Here is a 17,942-nt window from a genome sequence, read left to right on the forward strand (position 1 = left end):
GTTATTTTTTTGAAATTTCGTTTTCGAATTTCAAAAAACGCTCGATTCGGGTTGTAGAGAAAAAAATTAGGAAACTTTTGGTGCAAGTAGCATCTCGATATCTTTATCCATCTTCGAGAAATCCGTGTCCCCGTTTGCAGTTTTTTGCGATTTTCGGCCCCTCCCCCCGGGGAAAGGGGCGGAGTTGAACTGAATTATTGTTACCGTTGCACTCACAAAAATCACCTCTACAAACGGTGCAAATCTTATCAAAATCAAATTTTTTTCTGTCTTTCGAAATTCCGGTTTACATTATTGCTACTCACCAGATATCTCAATATGTATGATTCACTGCTTTATGCAAATGCATGCGACAGTAACTTTAAATTGGTTAAACCAAAAAACTCATGGATGAATGTAGTTGGACAAAACCTATAGCAAACAACTAATACAAGCTCTATCTATATCGACTTCATCACCACCATAACAAGAAGTAACATCATCTGTTTTTGCATATTTAACATATATAAACTATTTATTCGTGTCAATTTCCTGCGTAAGGAGAAATTAACTATAAAGTTGGAGTCTAATTACATATCCTTTTGTGGTAATTAATAAATACATACATACATTATTAGACACTTATTAATTTCCAAATGTGCGTATCACTCTTAAAAATAATCATTTTTGAAAAGAAAAATGCACTAGTAAGTTTACGAAACCCAGAGTAAACTTTAGTCTTTTTCAAGTCCCCGTTTGTCTAGAGTTATGATGGAGGTCTCCCAACGTATGCTCACAGATTTTGAGCAAACTAGTGTCAATCGATCACAAATTTAATTAGTATGGAATTTGCAAATGGAACTATCTGCCAATGTTCAAGTTTCAAGGAAACATTTGCATAAAAAGAGGAGGAAACAAACCCCCAAGGCTGGCAATTTGTTCATTTTCCAAATTTCCTTGCGAATTTTCCTGCTTTAGATGAAAATATCTTTGCCAAACCTACACGATAGTCCCATTTGTAAATTTCATACTAATTATATTTTTGATCGATTAACGCTAGTTTGCTCCAAATCTCTGAGCATACGTTGGGAGACCTCCATAGTTAGTATAGGTTACTTAATATCGAATTCAGAGTGTTATTTTACTATTCCAAAGGGTAACTATATTTTTAAGAGTGTTTTTTTTTGCTAATTTGGTTACGTTTTTGTAGAAAATCGTCATGGACCCCCTTCTCATAATTTTGGCGTGCTACGCCATCCTCCTGTTGTTCTTCGGCTTGTGGAGTTTTAGCTTAATGGCGAGAGATAAAAGGGCCGTAGAAAGTCGTATGTGGCGAATTTCTGAGTGTAAACTCCACACCCTGGAACTTTTCGGAGGATGGTTTGGAAGTCTGATGGCGCAGGTCTGTTACCGTCACAAGAATAAGAAATGTTCGTATCAGATAATTTTTTGGATTATTGTCGCTGCTCACGTGGCTGGAATGGGTGCCGTGTTTTTTGGAAGGGATAAAATCAGGGATTTTTTCGGGAAAAGTGCACAGTGATAAATGGAAACATCTGCTAAAATTACTGATGTTTTCACGCTTCATAACGTATAATAAATGATTTTTCAAAATTGAATAAATTCTAGTTTTTTGTAATAAAGAACTTATTAATGCGACGTTGTTGTACATTTGAAAATCTGCATCTGGAATTTTTAAAGATTTAAGAACACCATTAGGTACACTCACCGGAACAATTATTTGGCAGAGGAAACTGCATGTGTTAAAACGCACATTCCTAGAAGACTTGATGAGATTTTCCGGAAAATTTTTCTGCAATTAGTAGCTAAACTTACTGGTAATGTCATACCATAAAATCATTTTTGAAAAAAAATCCTGAGTGGGGTAAACCAACATTTTCCCACGAGCAGTTAAAATCAAATCCGGAACAATTATTTGGCATTTTCGTGTATCGAACTAAAAAATAGTTATTTCGAGTTGGTAAGCACTTTTTTAGTTTTATATAGTTAGAAAATGTATTTTGCTTCATTTCTACGCAATTCCAATATTTAACAGATAGCTCCAACGAAGCCGAATAGAGCGTCATTTGACCACCTTATCAATGTCATTAAGTATTTTGTCATAAAATATTTTTTTTAATATTTTGGGTCCCAGAAATTTTGGTCTCTGTTGATGGGCGCCATAGCAAATGAACGCCATATATTGATGTTACCTTTTGACATGGGGGGCTTCTTCCTAGTTAGGAAAAATTTTATCGTTCAGTCTCCTTGTGTTTTTCTGATCAGCTGACAAGGGACACTCATGACCTGTCGTTTGAGTCCAGGGTACCCACTATGTTTTTCAGAATCTACTAAGACCCCAGATGAAGGATTCATTCATATTTCCGTGTAAAACTCATATTTGGCGCCATGGCGTGGCGCCAAACTTCAAAATTTGCATTTTCGACCAGTTTCAAACCCCCATAACTTTTGCAGTTTATATCGGATTTTCAAAATTTTATGCTTAAAATGATCACAAAAGTCGAAATTTTTGAGAAAAAAATAAAAATAAAAAATTTCTAATTTTTGAAATATTTTTAGCATTTTTTCGACGAACCCCCGTTTATAAGAAAATTACGAAATTTTGCGAAAAGTTAAAAGTGATAATTTTGGAAAAAATTTCATTGGATACGAAAGTTGAACTCCTTGTCATGATTTTTGCCAAAAATTTTGAAAATCCGTACAGGTTTTCAAAAGTTATGGCGGTTTCAAAAATAAAAACATGCAAATTTGGCGAATTTGGCGCCACGCCATGGCGCCAAATATGAGTTTTACACGGAAATATGAATGAATCCTTCATCTGGGGTCCTAGTAGATTCTGAAAAACATAGTGGGTACCCTGGACTCAAACGACAGGTCGTGAGTGTCCCTTGTGAGATGTCAAGTTGATGTCCATGTTGAGTTTCGACATGTGAAATAGAAACTTTCGGGTTGACCATGATTTTCTTGAAAATGGCCATCGTCTTCGTTGACGAAAATATTGACTTTCGGTCTCGTCCAAGCTTATTTAAATCAACCTGCTGGATTAATAGTATGCAATGGTATACTCCACTATTGTTGAGAGTGAATTTATTTACATATCTTTTTCGCTTTCGTCTTAAAACCATGCGGTTTTTGTAATGAAAAGACTTAATCCCTGGTGACACGTGAGTAAAGGATTAACAAAAAAAACAGTTTTCACTAATCAGTGTTCAAAAAATGGCTCATTCATTGTGTACTTCCGGGCTTAGAAAATCGTTTTTTTTTGCTTTTCTTAACTTCATAAATCCAGGCCACTCCACGAATTTACAGGAAAACCCATGATGGGGTCACATCTCAAACCTACATATGTTTCATCCTAAGACATTAACTGGAAGTGATCTGTCTTCGTGGTGGGGGACGTGCAGAAATTATTTCACACAAAATGCCGAATTTCAATACCTGCCAGACATCTTTACACAGTATCCATATTAATTAAAATCATATTAAATCATATTAAATTAAATCCATATTACTTAAAATACATAATACCAAACCGTATTCATATGTATATGTAAGACTACTAAACCGTTATTAATACGTTGTAGTAATAATCCGGCATTAAAGTTTTACATATGAGTGACAAATTTTCACGGATCAGTATAATTTTAATATCACGTGGTTAGAAACTCTAATATGAAAAGAAATCAATGGCTGCGTGACGACATAAATCAGATTTCTAACCGGACCTACGCTGAACATTTTTGCTTGATACAATTTATGCACGTCCCCTAATATTTTGTTGTTCGCTATGTCCAACAGAACAGAAAAGAACTGAAACGATTACCAGGAAATTATCAATCAATTCGTGGAATATGACGTGACCTGATTTTTAGGAAGTAAACAAGTTTATTAAGTAAATAAACTTAAAATCAACAGATATAATAAACTTGCCGAGTCGGAGTGCATTGCTGAGATGCATGTGTACTCGAGGTGCAGCATTTCCTAAGAAAGTTAAACTGGGCATTTTTGACGTTTCGATATTTTTTGAACGTTAACCTTTTTTGCACCGTTACCAGGTCATTGTACATACGTACGTCTAAAAAACTGACCATTTCTGCGTTTTCCGTCCTAAATCGTGTTTAAAGCGGTGACAACAAAGAACATAGAAAATTCATCAGGGTGACCTATTGACCTACAAGGCCAGTTAACATAATAGTTCGCTCTAACTGTTAGAATTGCATTTCGATAGAAAAATGACACGTCCAAACAGTTAATTTGTTCGAAACTTGTGCCGACAGACAAAGATACGGACGGACAAATCGCTCGCAATAAGTTCCCTTCACTTCGTTCCGCTGGTTCCTGGGTTTTGCTGAGAATTCAGCTAAATAAGGAAGAAAAAAGCCATTGAACTAACCTAATTTTTTTGTTTATTCATTTTAAATGGGTATAAAAGTAAGCTCGGTACGCAGATTTAGTATACATACAATTTTGTCTGGAGCAATTTTAACTTGACATTTAAAAGTTTCCGACGTACGATAAATCGTCTCGAGAAAAGATGAACACTGGTCGAATTTTGATTTTTGTGGCACTCGTTTTGGCCGTTGCGGCAATCGAAGGTAAATAAGTGCATAATTATGGAATCAGAGTACGGTTATGTATCAATTTAAAAGTTATTCATTTAATGACGATCGAAAGGCAAAACTTTTTGGGTGCGTTCCCTAATTGATCACAAAAATTTCAAAGTAGTTTTTTTTACACAGCGTTACAATTTCAGAAATATAAATACATATTTCCTCCTTTATGGGTATATGTGTAATTCCTTTACAATTTTTTTCAAAAATGCTAATTAACATTCTGTAAATATTTAACCGATGTGATTTTATTTTTTTGACTTGAGGAAATTTCACCACAAAAAATCTATAGTAAGGTTAAATTCAAAGGTACAAATTTTTCAAAAATTATTCGCATTTTTGTAATTCTTTGGTTCATAATTTGTAATTCATTTTTTTCGTAAATATTAAATATTTTAAGTTAAAGTTAAGTTAAGTTAAATATATTAGTTAATTAAAATCTGAAATTTGATGCATTAATTTTTCTTTGAAAATTTGCAGTCACTGCCAGACGCAACATCAACTGCCAACGTGACTACGATGGGGAATGCGTGGCCGATAGAAGCGTGGACTGCGAGGGGGGAAGATCCCCAAAACTTTACGATTCCGGATGCACCCCTCCCCAAAGGTGCTGTGCATACTGAGGGTGACGCAACCGAATGCAGCCCCAATTTGACCAATGGAACGGAAGATTTTCCTTTTATATCAGAAATATTTACACTTTGTTATGTAAAATTTCCCTCAAGTTTCTAAACAACATTGTAATATAGGTATTTTCTCTGAATCAAAATTTTCATGTGTTTTACTGAATAAAAATAAAAATGATTGGACTTCTTTCAATTACGAAATTTAAAATTCGTATGATAAAGGCATTACGATATAATTATTGCACAGCCTTAGCCTGGATCTACTCAGGACAGTTGCCCTGCCCTGCACTTCGCCATAAAAAGCAAAAAGGGTAACATGGAATTTATCTATCTATACGTACTTGGAAAACATGCATGAATTTTAATTTTGACGCATAATTCCGACAAGTTTTTTTTAAATTTATGTACAAACAAACTCTCTAAATACACCATGAGGCGAATAATCGGATGCCAAATAGAATTTTCGGGTAGTGTAGATGCATCCATATATACCTGTTCACTTTCATGTGACTGGTTATGATAGAAAATGATAGTGAATGAAAATGAGTTTCCTGTGATTTGAATGAAAATGAGTGAAAGATTCCGTCACTTCAGAGCAGTGACTGTGAATGAAAGGATTTCTTATTTTTTACCGTATGCTTAATACATTGGGCGAACTAAGAAATGAAGTCGGACGACGTGAAATGAAATGAAATGAGTTTGAAAGACAATGACTGAGTGTGAATGAAAATCTTCAGTCGTAAATCGAGATGATTGAACGTCAAACGAAAATAGTTTTTTTTGAGCAGGTATAGATGCATCTAAAGTGTATACATACACGGGTGAGTTACATCTTTATTTAATTTGAAAATACGTAAATACAACAGTGCATTCTTCCCTCAATTAAATTTTGCAAGGTTCATTTTAAGTTATTGTTTAGCAGGTATCGTCGACGACTTCCACGCCATAAGTCCCACCAACGCATCCGAGCAAACCGGACGACTTGCACCGACAGTAACCAAAAGCGTCTCCTTCGCACCTTTTCCAACAGCAAGATCGGATTAAGAGGTTTAATCTGCCGCACTCGGTCCCCCGGCGGATCAGTTTCGATCCATTGTATTGATAGCAGTCCAGGTTAGTCGTGCACTGAAATGATAAATAGAAAGTTAGAGTATTTATATAGTTAGACTTTGTAGAGTTCAAAGTATAGAATTTCTTTAGATAAATTTAGTTATAAAACAGCCGAAATTTTATGCGTTTCACCAACTTTCCAGCAATTGCAATGTTAATTGGGATTTTACTTGAAATTCGTTGGGACAATAGCATCCCGCACTGGTAAGATTACATGATGGAATGTTCCGGTCTACTCCACAGCGAAGAGATGAGGATTCACAACCAGAAAGGACACACTGCAAAGAATTTTAAATATTTTAGAATTTGCCTAACAAGTAAACAAAACAATATAAAGACTTACATCCGTAGATAAGTCTATGGTAAAAGAGTTTACCATTGTCCACATGAATGCGCCAACAGCTAACAAGCCGACATGGAACCAACGCCTCATAGATAACGTGAAAAAGTACATAAAAGTTATTATTAAATAAGGTTAACATTGGGCAAGTTTTAAAGCAAAATTTGAAAAGGAAAGTTCCCATGTAAAAAATTAATTAAAGTTCTCAGCTTTTAATTATGCTCAATTTTGGAGTTGTTTTGCAAAAAAAGTTTACATAGACATGTACACTATTTTGCAAAATAACAAATACATTTGCCTATAAACGTTCTAACTTTATGGACTTTGTAGATTAAAAAAAATACGTAGATATTATTTACTTACATCGTAACAATTGCTGGTGAGACAATTTTCTATGAGTCAGGAGCAATTTGGAGATGTATTCTGGCTTTGTTAGATACGAACTGAGTAAATAATTAGGTTGTCATAGAGTATTTATAGAGTAACCCTTGACCTTTCCATACACAAAATTTATTTATCACCAGGTCATGGTTTGTTTTGCAATTAATTTTAGTCCACAGCCTGAGCATTCTGCTACTCGGAGTCGGATCCTGACCAAGGATTACTTCTACAAGTACTTAAGATATCAAGAAAATAAATATTAACGTGGTAGTAATCTCCGTGCATGCGATGTTTATAAATTTACTGTTTGATTCTGGATTTAGAAGAGATACATAAATATAAAAATCTCGTGTTATTTATATATGTACATATCGTCCCATACTCCATTAAGCAGAGTTCTGGGAAATTGCTAATCCATGAACTTTGATCCCAATAATTATTACGTTTCATTTGCCTCCACACTCGAAGATATCAAACCACGAATTCGTCCAAATAAGCAGATAAATTTGTCTAGTTAATGTTGACAGGGTTCGTGTTTAATCAATGACATTCTGGCATTCATCTACATACATATGTATAATTGATTAAGAATATATTTATTACGAGACTGGATATTTATGATTGATATAAATCCTCAGAGCACATTCTTCTATATGTGTATCATTCATCACCGGCGTGACATGTTCTCTTTGCTTAGAGCAATCCACTAACTCCTACAACATGAGGACACGAATTACGTATGTATTTATATTATTTTATGAAAAGGATCCAAGCAAAACATACATATCCAACAAATAAATTACATAAATATACATATATCTACTGAAGTTATTTGTAGTGAATTTGATTGATTCTGTATAATTAATTCGGAGTAAACTCTTCATGCGTGTGTAAGCTTTTATTATGTTTTGGAAATTGATAAAACAGATTTAGATAACGTGGATAAGTGGATCACTTGTGCTTTTGTACTGTAAATTGTCATGAAATTATTTTAAAGACGTGAATTTTTGATAGGATATTCTAAATATATCTAGAAACCTATTTCCAAAGAACAATTCAATGTGCTATCCTATCGTAACAAAATTTTTAATGTTGTAGATATATAAGATAACTGCCTTTGTACTACATATTCTACGCTGCCAAGCCGTAAAGATCGATAATTTTCTGTAAACAGAAAATCGGAAATCACATATTGAGAGTGAACAAACCGAATGCATCACGAATTTTCCCAATGGAACGGAACATTATCCTTTTAAATCAGAAATATTTACTCTTGTTTATGCAAAATTTCCTTGAAGTTTCTAAACAAAATTGTAATAAGGTATGTATTTTCTCTTAAAAATTTTGCCAGATGTTTTACTGAAATAAAAAAAATACTGATTGGATTTCTTTCAATAATTGGAAATAAAACTGATTACAGATATGTACATATTCTCGTGTTTTTTCAAAAACATTCATAAATATATAAATTTGGTTCAAATTGCATGAATTATTAAGAGTCGTAGGACTGTAAAAATGAATATTTAAAAATTTATTCAATTTTATGTCTATAAATACACTTCTCGATTATGAATTAAGAAAATGCATGACTTTATTCATATCTGTAACGCGACATTGGTTAGTTAGTGGTACCAAATATTTACAAACCAATAGAAACATATGAACCATATTTATTAAGGAATGTTGCATTTATTCTTTATAAATTGTGTCCAAAATTTTACGTTTGAAACTTAAAATGTTGCATACAATTGTTTCCTTATCAATGTAATGAATTTACTTCAGTTTGTTATTACAGTAAAGAAACAGAAATATTAGAAATCATGAAAAATTTGAAAAATCCGTGCTGTAAAAATTTCATGAATGAAGTCGAAGTGAGAATAGCTAAATTTCGTAAATCACTACAATAGTTGTCAGATTAGAAGATTCTGTCACACTCAAAATAAGGTAGTAATGAATCATTACCATGCGGAATCACTATGTGGCTCTACCACTTCAGTTACGATTTGTCGTAGAAATGGTAATAATAAGTTCAGGGAAATTCAAATTTAATACATAATGGTATTCACTTTCTTAACATTTGGTAATGAATTTGAATTTCCCTGAACTTATTATTACCATTTCCACGACAAATCGTAGCCGACGTGGTAGAGCCACATAGTCATTCCGCATGGTAATGATTCATTACTACCTTATTTTGAGTGCACAGTTTTTAGACAATAATAGTTCAGAAACTCAAAAAATAAATTTAAATTTGTTTGACGAAGATATTGTATTTCTGTATGTATGTATGCATTATTGTGATATTAAATTTCTTTAATTATATCATTTTCGAAAAGTAGGGACAAGTTTGTGCATTAATTTTCTGTAAATTATTTTCGGAAAATGTGTCCACATTTTTATGAAAATTTCAATACGTTCCGGTAACACGTGGCCTACACGTGTAAAATATTTGGTTTCTTTTAATCTGTTCAGACAGCGTGTGCATGCTTCATATTTACATTTATTTGCTTGCATAAATGTAAGTACATACTTCTTTTTGGGATTCATGGTAATAAAAACGTTTCGTCCGGTTGATGGGGTAAATTCACGGTAAAAAGGTAAATTTAACCCTTTTCTATTTACAACTTTTCTAACTTACTCCAGCCCAAGTGCATTCCAAGAAGCTACTACCTGGAGAGAAATGCTTGCCCAAGTTTTTGTAGTGAACAAGAAAAGAATTTGGATATTCAAATGCATATTTATAAATACATCCGGTATTAAATTAATACCAAGCGGTATTCATGTATGATGCTAGCAAAGTGGTATTGATAAGTAATTCCGTGTAGTAATAGCTCCGTATTAAAGTTTTGCCAGATCGGTAGAAAATTTTTAGGGCCCGGTATAAATTTAATACCGAGCGGTGGCAACTTTAATACAGAGAAATCAATACCTGCGCGACTATATCGGATTTCTAACAACGTATGTATGCTATAATCATGCTAATAATTTAATGCATAATTAATGCAATATTGAAAACTAAATAATTGCATAATATACGTATGTACATATGTCCTACATGTGTAATGCACCTTGCATACTACATGCATACATATGAACATTCATATGCAACTTCTAAATCATACAATCTGTATGTTGCATACTTGATTGTACTCGTGTAGCGTAAAAATTTCATCGGCATTTCTGAATATATTTGGACAAACTTTCTGCAGAAATTTGTGCAAATTTTCTGCAGAAAAACTGCATTCAGAAAATTACGCATGCATAAACAACCCAAAATTATGTAATTTTGTATGCACATCCAGTCCTGGAGAGTAAACCTTGCCGAAATTTTGTGGAAGAATATAATCATGCAACTTTTTCTTGCAGATGCAAATATATGACTGTGAATTGCACTTACATATGTATGCAAATATACATATTTATATTACATATATGAGAGCATATGTCCAATAATATTCACTCACTGCTGAATATTTCTTGGGCCAAATGTACATATGTATCTAGATTATGAAAACATGGACATATTTATGTATGTATTTATTTATACACTCTAAATAAATTTGATTAAAATTTACTCAATTTTGAGTAAAATTGCCACCAAAGCAACTATTGAGTAAAATTTACCCTGAGAAAGGTAAAATTTACTCAAAGTTGAACGATTTTTGCTCAACCTTGAGTAAATTTTACCTTTGTCAGGATAAATTTTCCTCAATAGTTGCTTTGGTGGCAATTTTATTCAACTTTATTTACAGTGTAGTATCAATGCATAGCTTCATTTAATATGAAAATATATTACACATAGTTTTGTACATTATGTATGTATGTACATATGCCTCCTCATCCCTTGTGTATTTATGGATTGAATCAATACTATAGATGAACAAAGAATGCCTCGCCACAGCGCAGATTCTACTGTCATATAACATTCTAACCTGAACAAATATGTAGTTGCATCATATTGTGATAAAGGGCCGTGCAAAATATATGTAATGACAAAAATTTAGGACAAAGAATGTATGCATTGACACTTCGTGAAATTTTTCATGTCATAATTAGCCTAAATTGTGGACAGATAAAAAAGGATAAATTGATGACATTCCAGCCAAACGGCCCTTTTGCACCCGGCTCCACGGAGAATGTGAAGCCTTTCGACGGTTAAACATTTTCCAGTCAGGTCCGCCATTCAGCTCCACTACCAAAGTTAAATATATCCCGACATATTTCTGAGAAGAAAGGTGTCCCTTCTCTTTTTTTGGCGTGGTCCTTCTCGAAAGGACCCAAACCACGCCGTCCTCCATTTATAATGCGATGCACATCGGTTTCTTTCCTCATTACGATTCCAACCTCTCTCCAGTGAAGAACTTTACTGGAGAGTGGGGTGGAAAGTTGGGCGTCATTTTGTGTCTTTGGAAATTTGGAGAGGAAATGGAAAGATAAGGAGTTACTTTATATGGTGAGTAATTAGTTTGGTAATTTATTTCATACTGATTTTGTGTTGGATTAGTGAAAAGTAGTTTTTAATTAGTATACTTTACTGTACTCGAATTAACAATTTAATTGGGTTTCAATTTATCAATTAGCCTTTAATTTGTTTAGTTATCTGCTAAATTATACTTTAAATGCGTTCAAACTGTAAAAAATCGCAATTTCAGTGAGAAAAACAATTCATAAATTCTCCTTTAAATAAGTATGGATTAAAATCAGTTACATTTCCAATAAATAAAGATTAATTACAATTCCCTTCATGTAAAAAGATCAATTCGGTTTCGAAATTTGGTTTCGAATTATTTTTTGTATGAATTTAAATCCTAAAATTATTATTTTTACATTTCAGAAAATCTACTATGCCCCAATTACGTAGGTGCGTCATCTACATCCACCTAAATTCTGGAACCTTCTCTGTATAAAATGTGCTGTAAAACTTTACGACTTTATTTCCTCGAGGTGAGAAGATTTGAATTAATCAAATTTAAACATACAAATTTCCTACAATTTCAATTTCTGTCTAATTAGAAATCTATTTAGTTTTGAAATTAGGCTTGAAAAGAAATTTGTTACGCTTTTAAATCCTAAAATCATTATATTTTTGCATTGCAGAAAATTCACCATCTTCTAACTACATAATTGCGTCATCTACAACCTCCTAAATTCTGGGTCCTCCCGTGTGCCAAATTTACTACACAACTTCGCAACGATTTTATATCTGAGAGGTAAGAAAATTTTGGCAATTTTTTTATTACTTGTTTAAGAACTTGAATTACAAAAAGCATTCATTATAAACAGGCAGTTGGCTTAAGTATTTCTGTTTTTAATACAAAATTACAATTATAATTCTATTTTAATTATTATCTGGTCTTAAATATTATGAGATATGATAGCTTTATGAGCATTCAATAGTAAAAAATTCGCAAGTTTGCCAAAATTTAACGCATAAGTTTTATAAAATTAAAAAAAATAGAATTTTATTCGCCAAGCATTACAGATTATTGTCTGTTTTAACAGTGATAAATACTAAATTTACATGTTTTCCATGTATGCATGAAATGCTAATGACTTTTTTTTATACGACAGATTCCATGGAACCCTCAAATCCATCAGGCCCCCTCTCCCCTCGTGGAAATTCTGTAATCAGCGGACTCCAAATTATGTGACACGTCTCATCATTTCAAACGACGCCCAAGGTTGTGGACCACCCTGCACTCAAGACTTCACTCCATAATTACGTATGTACATATCTTCACCGTAATCAAGTTCCTGATGCGACAAGTAATATCTTATCTTCTAAATATTTGGGGGTACGTTATCCAGTTCAAAAGTGGTAATATGTAGGTATTTCTTTACCCTAAAAAATGGCACGAAACTGCTCTAAAATTTCGGGTATCCTAATTTTTCTCAAGTTCTATACATCCTTTTAGTTAAATTATGTCTCAAGATAGTCAAAATTCGTCCGTAATTTCTGTAAACTTGTTAGGTTTTAATTTTTGAACTATTTTTGCTAATTCTCTAACATGTTACATAAGTACATGTTAATGCTTAGGAAAAACACAGATCCTTCAAAATTTTTATCGCGATCTGAATCAAACAATGTTTGCATCTTAGGCGAGGAATGATAGCAAATCAATTAATTTATGAAATTGCCTATACTTAACGAAGAATTTGTAGAATTACAAATCAGTGCATTTTGTCTTTAAAAAAAACGAAACATAATTCAAGGAACGGAGCATAACGCGTAAACTTTCCAGTTGAAAAAATAATTTTACTCTCCATATAAACACTGTAACGTATTCACGTGAAACTTTGTAATCCGTTCACGTGAATTAATATCCATACTCGAAAAATATTACTAGGGCAGGTTTAGCATTTGATAATCTTGAAACATTAGAAAAATACGTGTAGGCCAATTTATTCGACAGAAATGTACTTTGTTGAATAAGCTCAAATTTAATATTATTTACAAGCAGTTTTATATAAATGCATCATTAAGTCCGGTTAAGTACAGGTCAGTCATTCATTTCGACCGATTGTCTAAACTTCGAGGGAACTTTAACGTGATACAGTAATTCATTGTCAGTTTTGTTGTATTAAGACAAATGTGTGCCCAAAGATAGATACAAAATCCATAAAATATGAATTATAGACCGAAAAATTTTCAGAAAATTTATGAAAAATTACAACATATAAACTTGATCTTATAACATTTCACATATAAATTACGCTATTTTGCCTCGTTTCTTATAGTTTCAAACCAATCAATTATTATCCTTACTCTGAAAGAAATATCTTATTTCCATTATACAAAATATGATTACAAAAATGTCAGAAATGTTGAAATTTGTACTTCAGCGTTCTATCCACACTTAAAAATGCAGCCCAGTAAAAAATAATTATGATAGGTGGTAGGTCTAAATTCATAAGCAAGTTCAATGAACCGGTCCTTACCCCCGAGGAAATTGTATGTGGGGAACAGGGGAATTTTTAATTTTTAATTTATTCAAAAATTTGAAACCTGTAATATACGGGAACAAATTTTATTCGTAATACTGACATCTTTTGATCGATACGTGTATAGCGTACTATACGACGATTCAAAACCGCTCGGCAAATACAGTACATTTGTCACGTAATAAGTTTGGAAATATAAATTAAATTTTTTCAGAACCTTAAAATATGGAGATTAGCATAATGAATAGGTTAAAGTCGTGATAAGATTCAATACACAACCTCTTTAACTGTAGCCTTCAGGTATACACCCATATTTTGTATATTCTAATAGACTTGTACTCATTGAAAAGTATAGTGCACTCATTTATTTATCGAGGTATAGATAAATAAATACGCTAAAAACATAACACGACAAGGAGCGGATATCCCAAATTAGATTATCATAATGAACAGGTGCCATATCATGATAAGATTCAATACATAACCCTTTAACTGTTTGGGACAGAATAGAACCTACATTATTACCCTAATTATGTAGAAATTTCATGTTTTATACAATCCAACATATCTGATTGAAGAAATACCTACTTTATTTATCGAGGTATGGATAAATAAACTCACAAAATACATAACGCGATAATAAGCGGATATCTCAAATTAGATTAGTACAAGATTATCATAATGAACAGGTGCCATGTCATGATAAGATTCAATACATAACCCAATAACTGTTTCAAACAGAATGAAACCTACATAATTACTCCAACTATGTAGAAATTTCACGTTTTATTTAATCCAACTGACTTGAGTACTACTTGTTGGACGAAGTTTGGCACTTGTTTATCGAGGTATGGATAAATAAATCCACAAAATACATAATACAATAAGAAGCGGATATCCCAAATTAGATTAGTACAAGAATCAAATAATGAATGAACAGGTTTAATGTCATAATAAGATTCAATACATAACCCTTTAACTGTTTGGGACAGAATTGAATCAACATAATTACCCAAATTATGTAGAAATTTCACGTTTTATCCAATCCAACATACTCGAGTACTAAATACTTGTTGGAGAAATTTTTACACTTATTTATCGCGGTATGGATAAATAAATCCACCAAATATATAAATACGTTAAGAAGCAGATATCTCCAAATCAAATTAGATTAGCATAATGAACAGGTGCTATGTCATGATAAGATTTAAAACACAATCTCTCTAGCTGAGCTTTCTCTTGCAAACTTATCCAATTACTTATTCATGTAATTCTTAAGTTAAAAAAATTCTATATGTTGTATTTCTTATGATAGACTCAAATAATTTTTAATCAATTTTTTTGTAAAAAAATATTTAAATTAAATTATCGTGGTACGGATAAATCAATTCACAAATTATAAAACACAATACGAAGCAGACAAATCAAATTGGATGTTTCAAATAACTGTAAATAGGAGCCACGTGCTTGTACATAACTGATCCTGAGAAGTCGCTTACTTTTTTGTTTATCTTATATTATCCTGGATCGTAAATTTTGAAACCAGATTCAATCGCAACTATATAAATTACTTACTTACTCTCCCATTTATGTAAAATGGGACTGTATTTTTAGAATTATGAAACTACATAATATAATTTTTAAGATTGTTAGGTTGCCTATTTCTTGCAACGTCAGTACAATGGTTCACGATGTAAAAATTTTTATATCAAATACATTGAGCTTAGTGTTTGATAGTCGCGCGGGGTGAAAACAATTAGTGTGAAAAACTGCACACTAAATAATATTTGAAGAAAATTACTCTAACTTTCAACTGTTTTCATTAAAACTTCTCACGTTTCTCTATACCCTTCCGCCACTTTGTTACATACGTTGTTTGCGTATTTCACTCCCTGCAGGTTTTTTATACTCATATTGGCCCTGGTAATCAGCCAATTGTGTAAATTAAATGACATATGTATTTAGCAGACATGAAACATTGACGAAACGTATTTCTGCATAGGTTTGCACTCAATGTACTAAAACTGCGTTAAGTTTTCGATTCAGTCTCTCTGATCAATTTATTTTCAATTCCGAAGTAAACATTTTGGTATTGGTAATTTACAAAATGTGTAAATTTAATGCCAAACACACATTCGAAAGGAGACATTGATTTAAAGCGATAGGTTTACAATTAATATACTAAAACTGCGTTAAGTTTTCGATTCAGCCTCTCCGATTAGATTTTCATTAAATAAACAAACTTCACGCACATATTGGTGTTGGTAATCTGCCAAATGTGTTAGTCAAAACACAGAAACATATTCTTTCAGAAATGAAACATTTTATCAAACGAACAGGTTTGAAATCCATATACTAAAACTGCGTTAAGTTTTCGATTCAGCCGCTATGCTTATTATCATTTTATCAAAAACTTCTTATGCATAAATTGGTATTGGTAATCTGCCAATTGTGAAAATTAAATGGAAAAATCAGAAATGAAACATTTTATCAAACGGATAGGTTTGAAATCCAGATACTAAAACTGCGTTAAGTTTTCGATTCAGTCGCTACGAATAGTTTGTTTTCTTTCCATAAACAAACTTAAAGATTTTTAAGGGACATATTGGTACTTGTAATCTGCCAATTGTGTTAATTTAATGAAAAATACCTACATACCTATAAGAAATTAAATCACATTGATCCGATGCATACATAGGTTTGCAATGCATGTACTAAAACTGCGTTAAGTTTTCGATTCAGTCTTCTTCGTTGAGATTGTACACTGTTACAACTTGATAATCTGACTTACATACTTTTCATTTAAGTGAAAGTAAGAATAAATAATATACATACATACATAAACCTCTTGCAACACGAAGGTATTGTGCGCAATGAGAACAATTTATTACGTAAATTATACTTTTGCAGATATAAAAATACACGAAAAAACGTTTTTACTTCATTTTGCATTTATGAAAAACAAAATTTAGGATTCATAAGATCTTTCTAACACGTCAGATATGTATCACGGTTTTCTCTCTGGCAGATGATTCTGCATAAAAATATATACACGTGGTTAATTTATGCATAAATACTTATTCCTAAATACGTAATCATTAATTTTTCAATGTAGTAAATAACCTAATTTCATATTTTGAAGCGAGATCTGTTAAGCTTGGTAGACAATTTCTTGCATATTTATTGTGCACGACAAATGTAAACTGAAAAGCATTAATTGGTTGACAGCTTTGAAAAATAATTAGCTAGTGGTTTCTGTAATTTCGTCCTAAATTTAAAATGTAATTAAATTGACCTCATACTTAACTTGAAACCGGAGCTGTCAAGTAACAAAAGTCCACAGTTGTGATCTATATGGTTTGCAGAGGTTTGATAAATATTTCCCAGAATGGTTTAAACATTTTTTCTGATTTTAATAAGGTAATGAATTACTTTTCAAATGATTGATTATTGTAAAATTTTTTAACAACATCGGGCCGAAGTATGGTAAAGAATTTTTTGTAAGGCATTTTTTAATGGGGAGTGAACTGTGCTGATTTTTAAAAAACTGTGCTGCAAAAAAATGTATGAATTTATATGTAACCGTGTTAATTTATAGTCTTTGTTTAATACGATAAGAATAAAAATTGTTATATAAATTAGTCAATTATAAACTTATATTTCGAACAATACTTTGTCGATAAATACTTATGTGAAATAAAGGAATAGTGTTACATTGTATCGAATAAATTGTACCGTCATTTATTTGCATAACCACGAAAGCTTCAGAATTTTAATTATTTCACCGTAAATATTGGGTCATTTGCAGATTCAAATATTTAAAGTAAATTCACAATACAGTCTAAATAAAAAGATGGAAAAATGACTCATGGATAAGTAAAAAAAGAGAATGACACAACCTGAGGGTCAAATTTATCCAACGTTGTACAAAAT

General features: G+C 32.2%; 1 protein-coding gene and 3 long non-coding RNA genes across 4 annotated transcripts; 3 read left to right on the top strand and 1 right to left on the bottom strand.

The window, feature by feature from the left end:
• Positions 1-406: 406 nt before the first annotated feature.
• On the top strand, positions 407-1,638 carry LOC110855044. The gene is made up of 2 exons (XR_002548407.2): positions 407-586; positions 1,190-1,638. It is a non-coding gene; the product is annotated as an uncharacterized LOC110855044 (long non-coding RNA).
• A 2,802-nt stretch (positions 1,639-4,440) lies between these two features.
• LOC110855034 lies at positions 4,441-5,437 on the top strand. Its single transcript, XR_002548403.2, has 2 exons — positions 4,441-4,595; positions 5,091-5,437. It is a non-coding gene; the product is annotated as an uncharacterized LOC110855034 (long non-coding RNA).
• A 594-nt stretch (positions 5,438-6,031) lies between these two features.
• Positions 6,032-7,182, bottom strand: LOC110855035. The gene is made up of 4 exons (XM_022103471.2): positions 7,050-7,182; positions 6,690-6,774; positions 6,517-6,624; positions 6,032-6,361 (listed from the first exon to the last, which is right to left on the bottom strand). Coding segments are annotated over exons 1-4 (405 nt in total). The 5' UTR covers positions 7,052-7,182; the 3' UTR covers positions 6,032-6,151.
• Positions 7,183-11,238: 4,056 nt separating this feature from the next.
• On the top strand, positions 11,239-17,729 carry LOC110855087. The gene is made up of 4 exons (XR_002548418.2): positions 11,239-11,520; positions 11,902-12,011; positions 12,165-12,277; positions 12,639-17,729. It is a non-coding gene; the product is annotated as an uncharacterized LOC110855087 (long non-coding RNA).
• The last annotated feature ends 213 nt before the right edge of the window (positions 17,730-17,942 follow it).

This window comes from Folsomia candida, unplaced genomic scaffold (genome assembly GCF_002217175.1).
Source record: "Folsomia candida strain VU population unplaced genomic scaffold, ASM221717v1 Fcan01_Sc011, whole genome shotgun sequence".
Classification (NCBI taxonomy): domain Eukaryota; kingdom Metazoa; phylum Arthropoda; class Collembola; order Entomobryomorpha; family Isotomidae; genus Folsomia; species Folsomia candida.

Excerpts from the sequence above, each read along its gene's own strand:
- LOC110855035 (XM_022103471.2), bottom strand. Across the intron at positions 6,625-6,689 it reads CCATAGACTTATCTACGGAT|TGTGTCCTTTCTGGTTGTGA; the intron begins GTAAGTCTTTAT and ends AATTCTTTGCAG. Across the intron at positions 6,362-6,516 it reads ATTGTCCCAACGAATTTCAA|TGCACGACTAACCTGGACTG; the intron begins GTAAAATCCCAA and ends TTATCATTTCAG.